Here is a 22,181-nt window from a genome sequence, read left to right on the forward strand (position 1 = left end):
GAGGAAAAAAAAAAAGTAATGCTAAAAAAATGATTTTCATTAGTTCCAAGAGGCATTAACTGATTGTTTTAGATGCCTTTTTTGTGCAGTCACTAGAATTTTATTATCTGGGTTGCTGTTCTGTTTTTTAACTATGCAGATGTCTTTTTTATTGTCTGTTGCCATGCAAAAGCTGTCCAACCCAAGATGCGGTAAGCTGCTGTAACAAGGTATATGCAAACTGATACCAATGAGCCTTTGCACAACTCTGTAGTGTCTTTCCAACCCTGTGGTAATCATTCACCTAGAAAAACAAGTCTGAAAGCAAATATATCTGGCTTTAACAAACGGTTCTCTTGTCTTACAGAGAGAGGATACAAGCCATGGAGAAACAGATTGCCAGTTTAACTGGTCTTGTTCAGTCTGCGCTTTTTAAAGGGCCAAATACAAGTAATAGCAAAGATGCTTCTAGGTAAAAAAAGAATTCATTAAATCTGTTTCTCTCTAATGATTTTAGTAATCAATCAACAAAAATAGTATTTTAATGTAACAGTAAAAAAAACCTGAATGATCAATCATTTTACAGTATCTTTATCATCCCCATGAGAATGCTAGGCAGAGAGGAAGAATATGCCAAAGAATAAATGGAGATTAACTGCATTACTCTTCTTTGTGTTAAAAAAGAATTAATGTAGCTACATCTCTGTGCTTTCTGCTGCTTATGCCCCATTCCTTGCTTAACTTCTATTAAAAATTGATTTTTAAAAAAAGCAATTCACAAGCTACTGGTGATTTAGATTAAAAATATATATGCTAAACAAGGCCATTAAATTTACTGATGATAAACTTCACCACAGTTTTATTGTTAGTAAGTTAAATTTATGATTTTTCTTTTTATTGCTTAGTGAGAAGATGATGTTGAAAATTGTGTCCACCAAGAACAGCATTGACGCTACAGGTAAGATAATTTATTTTAAATTTACAACTTCTTCTAGTATATAAATAACTCAAACTTTACTAGCATCCCAGTTTATGGAAATGGCAACTTTACTTTCCACAGCTGAAGTGTCAGAAGTGAAGTTTAAGTTAAGGATATGGGATTCAGTCATGTCTTTGTTAAGAAAGGAATTTCTGACAGGTTGAGGTGGAATGAATTTCACACCTGCACTGAATGGTTTAAATGAGATACAGAGTTTCTGCATATGGTGAATTTTGCAGTGATTCATCCCACCTATAGTATATATCTGTCAGTACTAACCCCAGGTGTATCTGAAATGCTGTAGAAGGCTAAATATTTCATTCCTATTCTGGACACCTGAACTTTTCTCTAAGGTTATCTTGCCAGTAGATTGCTATGGGTTTGATGTCACTAAGGAATTTAGCAGTCGGCAAGATAGCACTTTCCCTATTTAAGCCATATTGATCTGTTACTAATTATTAGCATGCTCCTAAACTGTTCTGAGCAAGCATCAACTGTGATGAAGCCAACATGAGCTGGTCTTACCTTAGCTTCCTACTCAGAGAGCTGCTAAGTGTTTAAAAGATACACTTAAGGCTGTTGTGAAAGTAGATCTCCATGTGATTGGAGCTCTTTGTGTATGGGCTGCTGCTCTAGATGTCTGCAGGGTGGGTGGGTGTGTTTATATGCCTCCTCTTCACCTTTTGTCATGCACTGAATGCAAATAAAGGCAGTTCCCTACTTCCTGGTAATGTTGTTCCCACAGGGTGGTCTGTGCTCTGGCAGGTAGTAAACCACACACATTTATTAGCAATTCTATTATGCTCTTAACTAGCCTTTCTGCTGGAGCTGTTAGTTCACGTTCAGGATTCCTGTTTATCTGGAATTGCAGTACATCCTCCTAACCAACAGAAGTCAAACCGGACCTGGAAACTATCAAGCATGTGCAAGAGAGAGCAAACTAATGTCCTGGTGCTGGAACTCTGCTCCTAAGCCATTCTCTGGTCCTGTTCCAACTCTTCCCTTCCTGCTGGCCCCTGGATGGGGAGAGCAATACTTCAGGCTGTGAAGAAATAAGCTGTAATTTATCAGTTTCAGGCAACTCATTGAAAAAAGCCATCATTTTTCAAAACAGCTGCAAAATGCTCTTAGACTTTTCCCTATTTTATTGTCATTATATGCTAAGAATTTGTAGTATTTCCCACTTGCATAGGTTTTGTATCATACAAAGAACCCATAAAACAAACGACGTGCACATACCTTGCCTTGTTTTCCTCTTTGCATTGTGTGGCTGTTAGGCCTTTCAATTCTCCTGTGCTTGTTCTAATTCAGATAAACACTTGGCAGGGGGCACTAAGTTGGAAGTCCTGATCTAAGCAGGCCCTGCTTTGAATGGGAGATTGGACCAGATGGCCTCTAGAGGTTCCCTTTCAACTTAAATTATTTGTGTATGCATATGTGAATGAATACACTTCCAACAAATGAGAAATTAAATAATATTCACTGGAAAAACTGCCCCACACAAAGCAAGGATGGGGATTCTTCAGTCTGTAGGTCATACCCAGCCCAACAGAACAGCATGATTCTTATGACCAGTAGCCAGTTCGTGCTGTCATTCCCAAACACTTTTCACTCACTACTTTGTTGTATGACTGAAAGTGTGTCCCTGAGATGACAAAATTACATATAATAGATGAATGCCCCATCATGGGGGGCAGGAGTGGCGAGTTTAATTTACTGACAAAAGACCAGATCAGTATCTGTCAGGTACTGTCAGAGATAATGTCTCTGTCACACAACTGTGTCATACCCATCATGTGAGATACCACAGTTCAGGTTGTGCAATAGGTGCACTTCTGATCACCTGGGGAGATAGACAGGGCAGTGGGGCTGGCCGTGCAGCCAGTCATGTGGCCATGCAACTGGAAGGATCCCTATCAGCACTGTATTGTTGTAACTCCAGCATCTGCATCCCTAAATCCTGTCCTTCCAGCATGACACAGCCACAGAAAAATCAGAAAATTGAACTATAGCAGGTAAGGGGAAACAAGGTGTGATGCTGACCACAATATGCTACTGCTTCAGTATTGTCACCCATATCAGCTGATACTGAGGACTGCCTTCCTATATAATAGAATAGTCTGCTTTTGCATCTGCTTTTGAAATTACACATAACGAGGTCTAATAAGTCTCTGCTTACCTGAAAGACATCAACAATCTGTCAGAATATGCAAAATGTGCTACATAATGTTTCTCCTTCGAGTAAATATGCTTGGGTTTAAGCATGCTTGCAGCATCCAGAAACACTTTTGCAAACCTCTGTTTTGCTCTCCAGTTCACCCCAATCTTTATTAAGTACAGCCATTAGACAGTCAGCTCTCAAAGTATACAATTCCACTTGACAACTGCACACTGAGATACCAGTTTTAGCAATTTCAAAGACTATTTGAAAGGAAAAGTGGTATAAAATGTTGATTGAGCAGTCCTTTCTAGAGCAGTGGTAAGCAGAAACGTGAATTGCTTCCTATCCTGAACAATAAAACATCTGTGCAGTATGAAATTGACTCATCAATGTTGAACCAACATTGTATTTTGTAGCATGCTTTCTAGTGATGGGAGACATTCATGCAAAAAATAGAGAACTAGCTCACTTGGGAAGGAAAAGAAACCAAATTTTCTAAATCCTAGGTAGTTCTGTATATCTAGGTTGTGAATACTCCATTTGGTATTTTGTATAAATCAAGTAGTTGTGTTTAACATGTTTTTGCTTTGCCAGTCTGTAGCAGATTCTTTAGCCTCAAATACTAGAACCTAAACAAAAATGCTTTTTCACTGGGGAAAATAAGCCTGTGACAGTGACCCTGCTGTCTGCATTTCTTATGTTTTGTTGCTTTAGGCTCATTTTTTCATGGGAGCTGGGTTCAAAGAGCAGTAACATTCCATAGTTGAGCTATGTATCTCCTGTTCACGCTAGGATAAATCCAATGACTGAATCCTTATAACCTCTTTCAGTTCATCAAAAGTGAATGGTATCTAGGGACTCTTCATTTAGGAACAGCCTGATAGCACATGATTCAAAAAAAAAACAACCAACAAAAAAAGTTACTAGAAAGATTGTTCATGAGATAACTAACAAATATGCTAGGTAATGCTCATCTACTCTCTTTTTGGTCATATTTTGTTCATCAAGTGGTAAGAATGATAGATAGATTAAATTCTGGATCAATTACATCCTGGATTGCAAAGCAAAACACACAAAACCAATTTGCCATTTGCTGCCTTGGTGGAAGAGGAGGAAGGAGATTTTAGTTTATTCTGAAAAGGGTTCAAGGAGTCTTTCTGCGCTGACATCTCCAGTACAAATCAAGAGAGGGAGATAGAGAAGGGAGAAGTGTTACACGTGTAGTGCTCAAATTTGATTCCCCACCCTTTGTGACCTGTGCTTGCCAGAGAAGTTCTTGTCTTCTGTGCACATCTGTGTGCTGTTTTCGCACACTCTTGTAATGATCTGTGAATTTAAACAGTTGTCCATATCTGCTTGCTTACCTCATATTCAAAGATAGATCATGCTAGTCTTTGAACTTGGTCAGTGTTTGCAAGTATAGCATGATCCTGAATTAATTCTGGATCACCAAGGTGAAGTTGCACACCAATATCTGTAGAACATCCTGTTCTTGTAAGGACGCTGTGGTGTCTGACCATAACAGCTTGTTAATGATGGAGTTGCAACCTTAACATTGCGTTTGTCTGTTTGTTTAGTGGATTCCAACCAGCTGATAAGAGGACTGAGTAACTGCCACGTCTCCCCCATGATATTTTAAAATGTGGCTCTTTGATAAGAATATGAATGATTTGGGAAGAAACACTTCTTGATGTCTTCTGATGGTCTTTTTTTTTTTATAGCCTGCTTCAAAACAAAATCACAGACCTCATCACAGTCTACAACTTCCTCGTAAGGGGGTGTCGAGAGGCAGGAGACCTTTTCTCCATTAACACCAGTGACAGGACCCGCGGGAACGGGGTTAAGCTGAGGCAGGGGAAATTTAGGCTTGACATCAGGAGGGGGTTCTTCACAGAGAGGGTGGTTGCACACTGGAACAGGCTCCCCAGGGAAGTGGTCACTGCACCGAGCCTGACTGAATTTAAGAAGAGATTGGACTGTGCGCTTAGTCACATGGTCTGAACTTTTGGGTAGACCTGTGCGGTGTCAAGAGTTGGACTTGATGATCCTTAAGGGTCCCTTCCAACTCAGGATATTCTATGATTCTATGATTCTATGAAAATCTTTGCATTTTAGAAAGAAAACTAAATTCTGGAAAATGGAAGGAGAGCGGTGTCTTTGCATGATTGCAAAGGTCAGGTGTCAGGGAGTGGCAGTCCAGCTCCTTGCCTTCTTGAGCCTGGGCAAGTACCCAGCCTTTCCCTTTTGCACTGCGGTATTTTTTTTTCCTCAGGATCCCTTACCTAGCTCCAACAAGGGTTTATTTTAAAAGCTATGCAAGCCAACACTGTTTCTTTCCCTTCAATCCATCTGGCTCTACATCTAATCTCAAAGCTACAGCCTGGGCCTGCTTCCAAATGAGAGCTATACTCCCTAGACGAAGCAGTCCCTCATTCAGCTGCCCTTTTATTCCTTTTTGATGAAAATATGAATCTCTGAGAAATCAGCTGGTGATCCTCACTGTGCTCCCATGCTCGCTGGGTGAGTGTGGTTGTGTTTCATCCCCTTAGGAGTCCCTTCGTGCTTCGTAGGCTCTGAGCACTGCCTGCAGCAGAAGCTTCATGGTAGCATATGTAGAAGAGGTGGCTGGGGTAGCAGAGGAGGAGGAGGACTGATTTGCAGGGAGTAGGACACATTTATTGTTTACAGAAGCAGATCACAGTCCATCTACACTAAAAGGAAAGCAGGCACCCCATCCTCTGAAAATATGCAAATTGACTGGTGTCCAACATGTGGGGAGAGACTGGAGGGGACTGATTCATGCCTTGGCTGCATAACCACAGAGTTGGGGGCTGAGGTTTTGGAGCTTTTGCTTGAGGCAAAGAATAGCAGAAAGGTAGATGTGCTTTCAAAAATAGTCCAGATTTGTGGCTAGGGATCAGAACTCTTGGAGGCTTATCCACATTTTTCAGACTCTCTGGTGGTTTCTGTCTGTAGGGTTTATGAACTGAATACCCTTTTCTTAAAAAAAAAAAAAAATAGTGCATGTGGGAGAGAGATACATGCTTTGTAGGAAAAAATGCAGCATACATGTAGACACAATTATTGGCATAGATTAGGCTGAAGCGTGGAGCAGGTACAGAATGGCAGTGAACAAGGACTGTTTATTTCTTGAGTGTTGCTTTCTTTTAAGCAGTTCTTTGACAGCCAAAAGAGCACCGAATCATACTGGAGCATGGCAAAAATGTGCAACAGCTTGCTCAGCACTGAACTGAAGAGTGCTGTTGTAGAAGCACCAAGCAGATCTAGCAGATCTTGCAGAAGCTCATTTGGGTAGCATGCATTAGAAGAGGCTAGAACAGCTTTTTGTTTGAGCATGTCTCCCAAGACCTGCAGCACGTCACACCGTGTACAACATGGGTGCAGCCCAAGGGACACGTGCTTTTACGGAAGGGAACTGCAAATGTAGGTACAGCAGGAAACACAATTCTTCAGAAACCTTTTAGCCTGTTTTAAAATAAAAACAGCTTGGCATAAATTCCTTCCTTTAAAAAGGCTTCCTCGTGGATGAATTTTGCAAAAGTTATGTTTGAGAAATCCACACCTGTTGGCAACGGAATAACCGTTTGTTGTTCTGCTGAGCTGTACTCACTTGGGCGTGTTTGGAGACTTTACTAGATGACTAGACTACTAGGGATGAGTGCGTGGAGATAAAACCTACCACTCTTGGGTTCATACTCATTCCAGACAGACGTGATGTGTCATTCTCTGTAGTGTACTGAAAATTTACTTCAAAAAAAAAATTTACAAACAAAAATAAAAATAAATAAAAAAATAAAAATAAAAAATAAAAAATATTGCAATGCTATATTTGGGTTGATTTAATTGAACTCGGTAGGATGAGTGCCTGTGGGAACAGAGGATGACCAAAGTCCTTGTGCACATAAACCCATTGATCAGTTATTTTGTTTCCTCGGATGTTTGGTTTTAATCTCATAGAGAAGGAAATAAGTGATAGGGGGATGACACAGTGCAGTAGTTTGGGAAGCTGCAGCCACACTGTCATCTGAGCTTGAGGGACAAGGCAGATCTGACACTGATCAGAAAGCTGTGCAGGGCTACACAGAGCTGGACTTAGAAACTGGAGTTCATCCTCCTGTCATTTTGCTGTTGGCGAAGGGAAGGGGAAAGGATGCATTAAAAAGACAGTTTGAAGAATATGGGTGTTTAAGTGTGAATGCCAGAAGACAGATGTAATATGCCTACTAGCTGATGAACTGGGATTTGATTGTACTCTGTAAATAAAGCTTTTTCCCAGGTACTTGAGACTGAAAAGAACAACCTTAATATTGATGCTGCGTGGAAGAACAGCATTACTTAATGAAGAAAGTCTTGTGATGACTCAGCTCACTTACTTGTTTTATGTTGTACTCCCTTGTAAACAGTCCTAAATAAATGACCATTATTTCATTTCTCTTCTCTTGATTTAATACCGTAGCTGTTGGACACAGCTGATAGAAATAACGCAATCATACTTTAAGCAGCAAAGTAAGATTCTCTGTAGAAACCTTTCCCCCAGACTTGGCAGTTTGACTGAATTAATCAACACATATGCAGTTCAGGAGTCCTGTGAATTTGAATCAACTTGCTCCCAGATGGCTCCTGAGAAGGCGATCCCAAAGCTACTTTCAGCACCGATTTGATTTGCTGCTGTTTTGTGTAACGTGCAGTTATAGCTAATTTTCCTATCTCCACTACATGTGGTAGGAAGCAGTCTTGTGGTAAGGCAGTGCTCTGATATGGCTGAGGTTCCAGCACAGACACACTCTGATACTGTACAGTCTCTCCAATTACATCGGAAGGGGAGATGCCACTGCCCTGAGCACTGGCAACTGTAATTTTATTTTCATGTGCATCTGTGTGAAGTGCATGTGAATTCGGTGTGCAGAGGAAGGACCATGTTTGCACCTTCTCTGCTGGGGAGCTCAACCTGTGCTGCTGTTTACTTGCAGGTGCTGCTAACTTATCTGGGGGGAAGAACACAGTGGCAACAGTGGAGCCAGCCGTCATCCATCACCCTGCTGGAGCCTCATCGATGCAAGTAAGCCTGCATGGTATGAAACGCAACGTGTCAGATCTGCGGCTGCAGCTGCATCAGATGAAGCAACTACAGGTACGCTTACCTGAGAAATAGTGGGAAATCGGGTTGTCAGGAAATGTTCTCCTTCTTTCTCCCTCTCTTTCTCTCTCCCTCTCCCTCCCTCCCTCTCACCTTTTGTACGTGATTCTAAGTAGCAGAGTTATACAGAAAAGGAGAGACCCAATTACAATACATACAAAAGCATACACTGCTCTAGCACATGCCACTTGCATCATCCTAGAGATATGAGAATTAGCTCAATTTAACTACTGCTGCTCAGATATGGAGAAATAATTTAATTTCTAGCTTAGTTGGATGTCTATAGACATTAAAGCAGTATTTATGTTACAGTAATATCAAGTCTGTGATTAGTTTGGACCCTGCTATGCTATGTGCTGTATAAACATGTTGGAAGAGCCATGTTCCTGCTCCATACTGTTTATAGTTGAGACAGTTTTTAAGTTCCTGAATAAACAACTTTGATATAAGGAAACTGAAATGTAGCTGAGGATCAGTAGATATACATTAAGCCAGTGTTTGAGGCCTGTATTTACAGAATCCAAAAGAATAGCCAGCTTGAGCAGCAAGGGGGAAGGATGATTTCAAAAGTTACTGCAAAGGTTTGTTGCACCCAACTTACGTTCTCACTTTACCAGCACCTTCTTAACACACATCAACAGCTCAGAACCTGCAAAAAACAATAAGAACAATGAAGAGTTAAGCAAAATGTTCTGTTGACATACACAGTCAGGTTACCAATGTAAATATACACTGCTCATCTCAGACACCATGAAAGTAAGTGTATGCAGCTGTAAAATCTTCAGCCCTTCAATTAATTGGAAACCGGAAAGCACTGTGTATATTGCCTTAGAAGATGTAAGAAGAGGTAAAGCAATTTATTGTAAGACAAAGTGGACAGCATGGAAAACGTCAGGACTCTTCCAGTCCTCCTTATCTGGAAAGAGACATGGTGTGTATGGTATTGTAGGGCTGCAGCTACTGCTGTTAGTGCCAGGGAGGTTTTGAATATTAGAACAGCACTGTGTTAATCTCCTTTGATTTGCTGATTAATTTTAGAATAGTATAAAGATAATACAAATCAGAATTTAGACCACATTTTGGGTTCATAATTCAATTCCCTTTAGTGGAAAAGTAAAAGAAAAACGTGGCTGAGGCTGAAGGTGCTATGACAAGGTCCTGTGCTCAGTTTGCTAGTATCACAGAGGTGGTAGAAGGTGTTTGGAGCAAACAGCTGTGTCAAGCAGGTGACCTCTGCATGTGATAACAGCACCCATGCTTTTACTGTTCAGTAAAACTGATTGCCGTAGGGTCTCTGCCCTGGCACATTATATATAAGTGGGTATTCTTGCATGTTTGTGCTGCAAGCTGCTGCAGCCCTTCTGTCCTTCTGTAACCCCGTGTGCCAAATGCAGCTCTTGGCAAACCCCTGCGATCTGGCCACCAGCTGTGCTTAGTATGTGGCCTTGCAAAATGGGATGGAGGTTGCAAGTGCAGCGCTGGAGGCGGTGAATGTATCTTTCTCACAGGGCCTGCTTGCCAAGGAGGTAGCATTTCCCCAGCTGCAGCTTGTCTCCACAGCCCTGCCCGGAGCAGGATCCTTGCTTTTGATCAGATACAGCATTAGGGCACACGGGAGTGAAGAAACTTGTACCATCTGCGCAAATCATCGCTGCCAAGGAAGTCTTGAGAAGAAAAAAGAGGAGCTATCCAGAGTGGGCTCATTAAATCTGGCTAACTTCCCGTATTTCAGAAATGATAGCAAATACATGATAGCATTGTGCCAGTATGACATGGGCAGATTTGTGAGAGTTGGATGGAAGAACCCGTAGCTTAAGGGAAACTTGGGTGTTACATATATATACACCCAAGTATGAGAGTGCGTTTAATGTCAGGACTTTCCTGAATGGGTGGGAGCATTCTGAAAAAGAGTTCACAGCTTGTAAGGCAGAAAGTGGTAGTAGTGTTAATAAGTACTGTTTTAAGCTAAAGAATGTCGAAACATCACACTTCTGATGGTAAAAAAAAAAAAGTGCTGCATTTTTTGTAAAATAATTCTAAGTAAAAGGGAAATGTATTTTTCTGTTTTTCCAGGTTGTGTGCATAGTATGTCTGACAGTACTTCATATTGTTCAGTTTCTCTGTTTCTCCTGGATCGTCAGTCAGTTTGTTCCTGTTTGTGTGAATTTTTCTTATGGTGACAGACTAAAAGAAACACTTCCAAAGAACTGAAAAAGATGATTGCACAGGCACAGAACTTGGCAGGATAACCAAGTAACAAGAACAGGACATAAAACTATATTTAATATTGTCTGTGGTTCAATTTTGAATTGATGATATCACTGTAAATTTTTACTCATTTGTTTTATAGAACCAGAGAAACACATGATGGAAAAGACCCATTCATTCATGTAGGCTTTGTCTGTTCTGGCAAAATCCTCTTTTTAAAATGTATCCAGCAGGAATCCATCCAGATGAATTGATTCACACACCAGTTAAATGTACATGTTAGCAGATGCAACCAAAAGGCCAGTCTGTTTTACTCCATGGTTGGATTTTAACCAGAGATTCTTGAAATAAAGACATTTGCATCATGGATGTTGTAAGAGGTTAGATACCCTTCTTGCCAGCCCTCTCCCATCTTCCTTAAAAGCTCCGATTTTCAGAGATGTTCAAGGAAGTCTAGTTTCATGGTACCATGGGGTTTTCCTCATTGCCAGAGATAGGCCATAACTCAGCCTGTGTTCTGGATGGTTTTGTTGCTGGTCAGACTGGAGCATGTGATGAGTACAGTGGGGTAGTTCACTCTGCACTCCCATAGTGGCAGGTTTGAAAACAAACCTTATACCATGTAATCATGGTGTATTATCTTTAGCTTATTTGTACATCGAAACTTTTTGTCTGTTCCTGCCTTTCTTTAACTGAACACGTTTTAAGGGGAAGCAGTTAGATCTGATTAAGGTTCAGCTTTAGATATGTGTATGCATGCAAGCTTTTCCCTCAGTAAATTTATTACTTGCAGGAAAATGAGTGCCGCCGAAAGGATAGAAAATGCAATAATAATACTGTCATAAATGGTACATGATACTCAAATAGTCTCACAAGTGTAACTTTGAATTAGAAATTCAATTATATTCTGAACTGCATTATAGAATTGGTGAGACGAGATTTAATCTATGTATGGTAACAAACATTAGGAATTAGATAATTAGATTCTGCAGAGATCCTGAGCTGCAGGCAGGCAGTCCCTGGTGGTGGGTTTGCACAGTGGCATGTGGGGAACTGGGTGGCCCAGAAGCCTCTCCCATCACGGTCTGGGATGCTCCTGCTAGACAGGACATGCTTGTCTCCTAGTGAGGAGCAGGGCTATGAACTGATAGCTGGTTTTCCAGTTACCCATATCACAAATAATAATTAGTTTAAAGTGAACTAGACTGGTTATCAGGTTGTTTCCAAAGTGGGTGCCAGAGGCAGTGCTGGGGTACTTGTGAGAGAGCAGGGACAGATAATGGCTGGAGCAGCTGCGGGAGAAGAGGGACAATGTAGGGGTCTGAGAAGACCGGTGATGCTGGGAGTGAGACAGGGGTAATAAATATAGGAGAAGTTGCTAGAGCTCTAAAAAGCATATTATTATTATTTTATTTTCTGCTTGCACTTATAAGCCACATTAATTAGCAAGAGATTTTTGTTTGGTGGTGAGAGGAAAACCTGCATTGCATTTCCTTACCTAGACTTGCATTTGACTTTGAAACTTGAACAGTGTTTTAACAAAGAGTATCTAGATTTGTCTTGTTTCCAAGCAAATGTGAATTACAAAAAGTTGTGCTCTCATGAACCAGAATAACTCTGGCAGATCCATAAAATGTCTTCCACTTGAAGCAATGGAGTAACTGGCAGAGGTGGTCTGAGGGACACAAGGGGTGTGCACTGAGGGAGTCTCAGATCTGATCGAGTTCAAGAATCAAGTTCAGTTCCAGAGTGTGGAGGGAAATATGCTGTAGGTGGCCCAAGACTGCCTCCTCTCCTCACACACAGCTCTATCCCTCTGCTCCTGCTCACTTTGCCTTATGTTGTCCTCTGGCTGGTGACTCTGCCCTGCTTAAACCCTTGGTTACTGGTTCCCCTTGGTTCCTTCTTTCCTCTCCCCGCACCCATCTGTACCTCTCCCTCCTCACCTTCTGTCCCGGTTCTCCTAATATGAAGAAACCTAGTTTTGCCAGAACTAGCTAGGTGTTGGGTGAACTTTCATAAAAATGGTAAAAATATCTCTTTGATACCAACATGAGTCGTTCCCAAACTTCAAGAGCTCACTCCAAGCACTGAGGCTAGGGAGTCCTAAACATAGTATCTTTTTGAAATATTTATTATTTATATTTTATTCCCTAATCTTGTTATCAGATATGGTTGAACTTTTAAAACTGAAATTTTCTAACGCTGTTCAAGCACCTTAGCTGTGGATGTCAGTATAATAAACGTATACCCTCATAATAAACCAGCGCCTTTGCCGTTGTACACACACATGCACATAAAAGCAGACAAACCCCATTTTGGCATGCTGGGAGTCACACAGCTGAGGAACACAGAGGACTGAAAAACACCTGAGACTTAAGTCATGCTGGCCCTTCTTCCTGACCTCAGATAAGTAATTTCACATTTTCCAAGTCACTTCCCTTTTTCAAATTTCCCCGCTCGTTAAAGAGCTGTGAATAAAATATATGACTGAAGTGGTACATGCTCATTCCCTCATTTTATTCATTCATTTATGTTTCCCTTCTTGCCACAATGAAAGAGACATGTGTCTCAGCTGTGCTGGTCTCACTGTCAGAGATTTTAATTTATCAAATCCAAACATTAATCCCATAGTGGGGAAAAATACACATATGCACTGTCTTCTGAAGGATCCAGTCTGGTATAAAGCAGCTGACGATGTTTATAAATCTGTGCTGTTTCAAATGTTTTCCAGCTTCATTTTTTTCCCTCACTGCTTACACTTCTGTTGAGCTGAGTTTTGAGCTAACACCTCCTGCTTGTCACAGCCGAGACCCCCCTGAACACTTTCAGTGAAGTGTTACCCTCCCTCTCATCACAGCTGTGTCACTGGAGAGTTGTGTCATTGGCAGCAGAGTCAGGCACAATTTCTGAACCGTCAGGAGGAGAGATTTGAGTTTGTTCCTCTAATTCCTGTACTGATTGGGTACGAACAACCTGGCAAAGGCTTTTTTTTTTTTTTTTTTCTTTGATTCCCAGAAATTCTCTTAAATCAACTTCAAAAGAAGTCTTGTTGCCTTACGCTGTCTTGTATGTAAGCCATTTTTGTGATTCTTCTTATTAGGCAGTGTTTTCACTCATGTTGAAAGCAGTTTGGCTGTTAAGCCTGGATGTTTAGGAGACAGTTGAAGGTTTGATTGCTAGTTCTAAAAATGGAACTGAGTTTCCCAAGGTGTTTTAGAAAATCTTACGGTATGAGATGCTGCTCGGCTGACAGAGTTGCGTTCTTTCTGCCTATATCCTGAAGTTGTGACTAGATGGAGCCCCACTGGTCACTTCATGTGAACTTGTTTTCTTAACTGTGTTTTGTTCTGCAAACTTAATATACACTTCAGGTAATTAACATGAGGCTAAGAATGCACAAATAGTAGATCTCTTGAGAAAGTGTGAATTTTACATGGCCACTTTCTGGAAAGTTACCGTATTTTAAAAGGTGGTTTGGGTGGATGAGGGGGGGTGTTTTATATCACAGATGAGTGTGTCTGTAACCACATCACACTGGATGGCACAATCCTTCCTCTGCCACTCGAGAGACTGAAATATTCCATTCTGAGGGTAATGGTATGCTCCAGCTGACATTAATATGTACAATTATCCACTAGGCATGTATGGGCAATATAGTGACAAAAATAAGAGAGATGTGCAAAGTGGAAGTCAGGCTTCTGGCATTCTCATGAGGCATGATTAATACTTGATTTATGCTGGGCTGAGCATTATACAGGGGCTACAACCTCTGCAGAAGTTATGCACTGAAAGTGATGTATTGAACCCAACATCTTTTGTCCATCAGCTGACAATGGGAAGTTAAGTATACACATTAAAAGTTAAACAAATGTGGGCTTTTCTCATCTCCAATGCTTTCTCATGGAATAGTGTCTATAGGTAAAGTTAAAGAGGGAAGGAAGAAGGTAAAAAGTCTCTCTAGCTGTGGGGCTGTTTATCCCAACTTATTTCTGAGCTCTGCAATGTATTCTGTTGCCAGGGATGTCAGTCAAACGGGAAAAATTGAAGTTGATTTCTTTTGTGCAACAGCTGCAGAACCAGGAGATGCTGAGGGCAATGGTGAAGAAAGCAGAGCTGGAAATCAATGGCAAAATGATTGAAACAGTGAAGAGGCTTGAAGATCCTGTGCAGCGACAGCGCAACCTGGTGGAACAAGAAAGGCAGAAATACCTCAACGAGGAAGAGAGGATTGTAAAGAAATTATGGTGGGTTGAGAAACTCTTAGAATTTGTTGCTTCTGACTACCTTTTTTTTTTTTTTTTTCCCCATAGAGTATTAATTTTCACTCTGTCTTCAGTGAAACAGCACCTGTGCAGGCTCTTGTAGCTATGTTTCCTTGTACTGATATTGGCTGTAAAACTGTGTCTGTGTAGTAAAAATCATTGGCCCCTGACTAGTAGAGCAGCCTGCTGGGCATGTGCCACCAGTATGAAGAGTTTCAGCCACTTCAGAAGTGCGCTGTAAGGAAACAGATGACTGTAAGACATATGACCACCTCCTTCTTCTGAAAGACTCCCCCTACCCTAGCTTTCCTCTTCAGATTTACGCATTATATTTTCGGGAAGGAGAGGGGAAATTTATTAAGAACAAATGGATGCAAAGGAAGGTAATGAGATTAGTTTTCACAGAATGTTTGAAGTTGGAAGGGACCTCTGGAGATGATCTGGTTCAACCTCCCTGCTCAGGGCCACCGACATCTGGTTGCCCAAGACCACATCCAGACAGTTTTCAAGTATCTCCAAGGAGGATACCATTAGCCTTCTTTGCAGCAAGGGCACATTGCTGGCTCATGTTCAACTTGGTGTCCACAGGACATCCTGGCCCTTTGTCTGCCAGGCTACTTACCTGCAGCGTGGCCCCCAGCATGTACTGGTGCCTGGGGCTGTTCCTTCCCAGGAGCAGGGCTTTGCACTTCTCCTTGTTAAACTTTGTGAGGTTCCTGTCTGCCCATTTCTCGACCCTATCCAGGTCTCTCTGGATAGCAGCACAACCCGCTGGCACATCAGCCACTCCTCCCAGTTTTGTGTCATCTGCAAACTTGCTGAGGGTACACTCTGCCCTGCCAACCAGATCATTAAATGGAGATGTTAAACAGGACTGGATGCTTTATTGACAACTGGGGTATGCCACTGTTTCCTGGCATCCAACTAGACTTTACACCACTGATAACCACCTTCTGAGCTTTACAGAATCATTAAGGGTAAAAAAGACGTTCAAGACCATCAGGTCCAACCATCACCATACCACCAATGTCACCCACTAAACCATGTCCCTAAGCACCACGTCCAAACTTTCCTTGAACATCCCCAGGGACAGTGATGCCACCACTTCCACAGAAGACAGACTTCAGTTATTGTATGGGAGTGGGAGGGAAATCTCCTAAATAAGGTACTGAAGTGTAATTGCAATCAGCAGTGCCAGTGCCCCTCCAAGACTTATTCAGTGGGATTCCATACACTAAACTGCAGTTAAAAAGTACTTTGTGTGTTTCTGTGTGTGTGTAAAGACTTTTTGTAAGACTTTTTTTTTTCCCCAAAACTTTGGCCTACCACAACTGGTGGGATCCAGTTGTTTGTTTTATTCCCTGTTCAGAGTAGAAGACAAAATGAAGCTGAAATCAATAAACAGTTTTACTAGTTCTAATGCTCACGTAAGTAGGATGCTATATAATTAATTATTTCTTATTACTGCATTTAGATCACACCTGAAGAATTGCCCCAAAACACAGAGAAGCTTTATAGTCAGCTTTTCATTGAAAATGATGATTGAAGAACCACAGGAGTACAGTTATTGACAACCGAGGAAAGTAAATCTTTCCTGTTGATCAATGTGTTGTCATTTGAGTAAGATTTGTAATAAACACAGTGCATCTGTAAAGACAGAGCAGAATGTTTCTGAAGACGTATATGCTTTCTGTGAAGAAAAGTTGAGCGTGCAGTAATAGTCCATGCTGGTGTCTATAATCTGCTCAGCTGGTTTGTAGTGTTAACATTGTGTTCTAGTCTCCAGTAATTACTCCCCTGTTCATCACTTTGTTCATGTGTATCTCATTTCTACATTGTTTGCTTTCTGTGGAAAGAACCATTTGTGTGATAGTTGTTTATAGCATTGCCTCATAAAAAGGATACTGAGTGAGGTCAAGTGCAATGGTGTTAGTTGTTACAGCTGTTCATTTAGGATACCACTCTGATTGCAATAGGGTTCTGTTTTATCAGTGTTTACAGAGTTTCTGCTGCTTCTGTGCTCTGCTCAGTTATCAAAGGGCAGTGTCCTCATAAAGCAAGTGTCTGTTATCCTCTGCCAATTTACTTTGCAGCTAAGAAACGTTGAATGAGAAAGTATTGTTCATTTGTTAATTTTGCAGGAAACTGTCTTAAATCATTCATAAGTTATGAATGTTTGTTCAACCTTTTTAGGGGTATGTTAGAAACAAATATTATATGATAAAATTATTTTTCTTCATTTGCATCCAATGAGATTTCTTTGTCATATATTTTCATGTTTGCAGGATCAAAGCCTGAAAGAAAAAGCACATCAGATAACAATGCCTGAAGTTCAACAGCTGATAACTGTTAAAAATGGAGGGCATATATCACAAAATTACACACTGAATGTCACTGACAGTATTCAGGAAAAGGTTAATGTTCTGTATAGGTGCTTTCAGTTAAGCTAATCTCCCTGCAGATATATAAACAAATGCAAAGCAACAGGGAAACAATTTTTTTTTTTTTTTTAGTCTTTCATTTCTTGCCCTCTTGACCTTTTCTGCATCATAGGACTAGATCAGTAGGCTGAGTTCATGCAAGACAGAGTTTAAGGACTTTTGCAATACTTACAGAAGTGTATTTATTATTCTGTAGCATGAACTTCAGCTCCATCTAAAGAAATAAAAGGAAAGATCTTTCAGTCTCTTTAAATCTCAGGTTAAAAAGCCCTGTTTTTTGCAATTCTGAAAATTATCAATGGGAAATTTAAAATAAATAAATAAATAAATTGCTGGTTTCATGCTGTAAACTGCAGAGCTGTCTATGCACACTTTAGAGCAAGTTTTCTGTTTTGCAGCTATTCGTGATGGTGCCTACAGAAATGCGTCCATGTGTCAGTTGCAGCAGGATTACAGCTCAGAGTTATCTAAAGAAAAACAAGGAACCCTGTTAAACACAGTGTTTATACACGTGTAACAGTGAAACATACACTCAGAATTAACTGAGTAGTTTTTTTTCTATCCAGTCTTTTCAGCCCGCATTAGAAATGTTATATATTATACTTCCTGGGTTGCAGACACTAGCCTTAAAACTTACCAGACCAAGGGCAAATTGTGACAATATGACATATTGACTAATCAAGTATTTATATTATTAGGAACATTTTACAGTTATCAGTAGTTTATTATGTTGTAGATTGTTATAAGCACTTTTATAGAAGGTGTTTTTTTAAAGCAGAGCATTTAAATTACAGTCATCTTTGAACTGCCTGAGAGGTTCTGTAGTAACTTATAATTTATATTATTGTTAAGAAAAATATCAGTCATTTTTGTAAAAATAACTATGCTCAGATAGCCACTAGTACCGCATACTTGGGAAGAAATATAAGAAACTGGCAACATGCTCAGAGTGTATCTCCTTGTTTTCAGTGACTTGTAGCTCAGGGGGTTTTCAAGTCAGAGATGGCATCTCATATCCAAAAGCTCTACATGGATTGTTTACCTTTTATGAACTTAAGCATTTTTTAAGTTTATGTAATTTTTGCTGTGTACAGCTTTCAGGTTCAAGGAGTTCTATAGAGTAACAAATCTCTTTTTTATTTTTATTTTTTTAAATCTACCATCTGTCATTCAACTCCCAAACTCTTAAATTATGCAAGGCAGAATATTCACCAACTCCATTCTAGTCATGATGTCATGAACTCTCCCCACACCCTTACCCTGATCGTGTCTTTTCCAGCCTGTAAAGTCTTGGTTTGCATAGTTACTTCCCATGTAGCAGATATTCTATACATTTCCTCATCCCATTGTCTTTTTCTGTGTCCTTTCTAACTCCAGAGTACATCTGTGAGATGGGGGCGGGGAGAGAGAAGAGCCCTGCACAGGCTGTAGCTGATGGGGGTATGCCATGGTTTCATGCAGTGGCATGGTGATGGTCTTCCTGTCCTCATGGTCCATCCGAGCTTTCCATTCCAAACCCAACATCACATTTATGAGGACTGATTAGCAGTTCAAAGATTATGATTATGTATAAAAACTTCAGGAGGTTGTTGGGTTTAGTTTTTTGTTGTTGTTTTTGTTTTTGTTTTGGGGGGGTGATGGTGGTTTGTTTGCTTGGTTTTGTTTTTCTTTATATCACGAGAATTACTGTACATTTATTAGGAGTGACTTTGATATTTGGTTTTCTTCCTGGTCAATTAGATTCAGAAGGTCCATCTGCAGCCGTCTGCAGTCAGCTTTCATTTTCATTCCCCTGAATAATTTAATATCCTTTGGAGATTTTTTTGACTATACTATTCATCCTCTTTTCTAAATCATTTATAGTATGTTGAAAAGCACCAGCCCTATCACAGATCCCTATGGAACCCACCAGCAAGCTCCATTCATCGAGTAAGCTGTTCATTGATCCCTTCTCTTTACTTCCATTACTTTATCCATGAGAGAATTTTCCCTCCGCTCTTTGTCCTGAGGCAACTTTTCTTTCTTAAGAGCTTTTACTTAGATACCTAGCTGAAAACCTTTTGGGCTGTAGTTTTTCCCTATGCTTTTGCTGTTTCCTTTAAAGCACCATCTGGATTTGAGAGACCTTCTCTTTACTCAAGTCATGTTAACACAATATATTCATCCCTGGGTGCGCTGTTGCTTTATTGTTTATTCTTTGTTATGGTATCTATCAATTGCACCGGTTTGGATGTCAATCTCACCAGAGCACAGACCCTTGTGTAGCCCCACCTCCTTTTTAAAAAGTTATTTTTATCACCTGTGACACTTTCCACTACTCTGGTGCCAAAGCAATTTTAATGAAGAAGTTAGATGCTTAGCATTAATAGTTTGACTGTTTCATCCTTGAGTTGCTGTTGAACTCCAGGGCAAATACCATCTGGTCTGGGTGACTTGTTGCCATTCTTTTTGTCAGTTTGTTTTGTAACCTGCCCTACTGATACTGCAATCTGAGACAGATCCTCTGATTATTTTTATTTTTATTTTTTGCCTAAAGAAAGATCTCAGCATAAAAGCTTGTCTTAGCTTCTCTCTGTAAAACATAGTTGCAGGAAAATCATTTATCTTGTATTAGCCTTCAGAGACTGCTTTAAGGTGACTGTCTTGTTAATTGGGTTTGCTCAAACAAATCTATAAAGCCAAGTTGTTTTCCCAGTTACATAAAAGAAACACTGGAGACTGCTTCATCTGTTTAAATCTTTGGCTCCTGAGGGCTGAGGTTTCTTTTCCCTTGTAGCTAGCAACCTGAGGCAGTGTAATACGGTATCCCCTGAGCAATTCAGGATCAGTTGTCCTGTTTGATAGTATCACTGCATGGAACTGAAGGTTTTTAAGGTGATCCTTTCCATTTTTGCTCAAAGAAAACGGAAAGAAAGACGTTGTCTTCTAGCTGGAAGTCTTTCCTTTATCCCTGTATTTCCACCAGTTTATAAGCCTACCAAAACATCCCAGTATTGTTCTTGGTTCATTTCTCTTCTTTTCACCTGTGAATGAACTTAAGCTTCTCCCCTTGCCTTTTTCATTGCCTGGTGGATGCAAACATCTGAGAAGCTGTTTTTCCACTTGTGCTCTACAAAAGAGGGGAGAGGGGCTCACCCTATGATTCATGAAGTAGCGCTGCTTTGTCCTGAGCACTGCTATCAGGGTGTAAAGGATGGGGAGGATGCATGACTGTAGGGCATCATTCTGGGGGGCAGGAGCCTTTGCACTGCAGTGAGTGATGGAGAGCTCTCTCTTTTCCCAGCTCCTTCCCAGTTTATATCTGCACCCTTCTTTATAGCAGAGGCAGACACGGGGACAGCGGATGCCTGCGTTATTGCAGCCTCTTCCACTGCAAAAATATCCCGAGTAATGTTGCCTTGCTGCCATCGTGTGGTCCCTTGAATTGTTTCCTAAATGTACACTTCTGCTATTTGGAAATGGTGACGCTGTATTTCTCAAGGCAGAGTCTTTGGGAGAAGTGATCTTAAAACGGGAGGAGCATCACTTAACCCCACTTATGTTTGTGGTCTGTTCAGAAGCAACTTGTGATTCTTAACTCTGAATTGTTTGATAAGTTCTCAAGTTCCTTGGCTTTGGAGTGAAATGAATTATTTGCTGTATTAATTTAGTGTTCAGATCCTGATACTACTTCGGTTTCTCTGTGCATCAGAAGTACTACTGTATGGTCCTTTATTGTTCTGTGTGACTGTGTTTCCCCTTTCAATGACCTAATGCAGAGTGGTGCTGCAACGGCTTTTCTCCTGTTACTGGCCACCTACTCCTCTCTTTTCCTCTTCATATTGCCTAGCCACTGAGATGGATCTAGGAAGTGGCCTGAATGAAAATGAGTAATTTTCTGCTGGAATTGCATGGCTGTGCTAGCCCAAGAGAAATGTGTGGCGGTCTTTTCCTACCTCTTTCCAGGCAATCAGCCCATACCTTTGTTCCCTTACAGCAACTGCAAAATTTCTACCTGAGTGGATGGGAGAAATGAGGCACAAAATTAGGTTAAAATGGCACCTGACTGTCAGCTCAGAGCCTACTTTGCATTGTTTTTTAACATGCAGTTAAACTACTTTCAGAATACTCCTGTTAGTGAATTTGGTATCTCAATCGAGGCAGATTTCTTTTAAAACAATTTTTAAGAGATGGTTCTTATGAGGTATTCGCATAGGTATTTGTTCTGGTTTTTGTCTAGTTGTGTATAATGCACTGCAGGTATTTTTAAAGAGATTTGTTGAGAGAATTTTTTCTGGGTGGAAACTCCAGCTAAAACAACCTGGTCTCAACCTTATAAGGAAAAAACCTGTGTCCCTCAAAAAAAAATAAATAAATAAAGTGTGTAAATGATTGTGAAAATTTATGTGAAGCAAGGAAGTACTGGACAAGGTATCATGAAAGATGTTGAGGAAGCACCAGATGAAGCCTGAGGAAGCGTGGGACAGCACTTGTTGGAAAGCAGCCTCTGTGATCCATTTGTTAGTCCAAACGCTGACCAAGAGCTGCATACAATGCACACTTGTTGTTTCATTCTGGCTATTTGTGGAAACAGGACGCTGTATCCTGTCTAGAACAGACGGTCAGATAAACAGTTCTGCACCAAGGGGTTGTGAGTGCCAGTTTTTGGGCTGTCACTTTGCTGTTGTGCATTCTTTTGCATGTTATTAGCAGCGAGAAAATATAAGGTGCAAACCTGTGCTGGATGTTATGGTATAGCATCTATGTACCCTTCTGCTAGGATTGGCATTCCCAGAGGGCTGGCTGCTGGATGTGTTTCACCACACCATCTGCCCTTTGTAGCACAGCTGCTCTGCACATTTGCAGCATCAGAGAAATCAATGACTGGGGCTGGTTACGAGCCTGGTCCTGTGCTGTGGGCATGAGTGTGCAGCAGCCTCATGTCCCCTCCTGGTACCCTGCTGTTTTCTTTAATCCTGTGGTATCAGCTTTAAAGATGCCACAGTTGAGG

The 22,181-nt window shown here is 40.8% G+C and overlaps 1 protein-coding gene across 33 annotated transcripts in view; it reads left to right on the forward strand.

Moving 5' to 3' along the window:
• KIAA1217 (KIAA1217 ortholog) overlaps positions 1-22,181 on the forward strand; it is a 370,266-nt gene that overhangs the window by 317,605 nt on the left and 30,480 nt on the right. For 25 of the 33 annotated variants that reach the window (XR_005263321.2, XM_038174595.2, XM_038174602.2 and 22 more), the window contains 4 exons: positions 347-451; positions 885-937; positions 8,111-8,271; positions 14,557-14,732. Coding sequence is in view for 32 of the 33 variants with exons in the window: in XM_038174595.2 (XP_038030523.2) it covers positions 347-451; positions 885-937; positions 8,111-8,271; positions 14,557-14,732 (495 nt within the window). In the remaining variant the exon portion in view is untranslated. The remainder of the gene's footprint in view (positions 1-346; positions 452-884; positions 938-8,110; positions 8,272-14,556; positions 14,733-22,181) is intronic. The other 8 variants (XM_038174592.2, XM_072033708.1, XM_038174614.2 and 5 more) reach the window with 1 other exon arrangement.

This window comes from Anas platyrhynchos, chromosome 2 (assembly GCF_047663525.1).
Source record: "Anas platyrhynchos isolate ZD024472 breed Pekin duck chromosome 2, IASCAAS_PekinDuck_T2T, whole genome shotgun sequence".
In the NCBI taxonomy this organism is placed as follows: domain Eukaryota; kingdom Metazoa; phylum Chordata; class Aves; order Anseriformes; family Anatidae; genus Anas; species Anas platyrhynchos.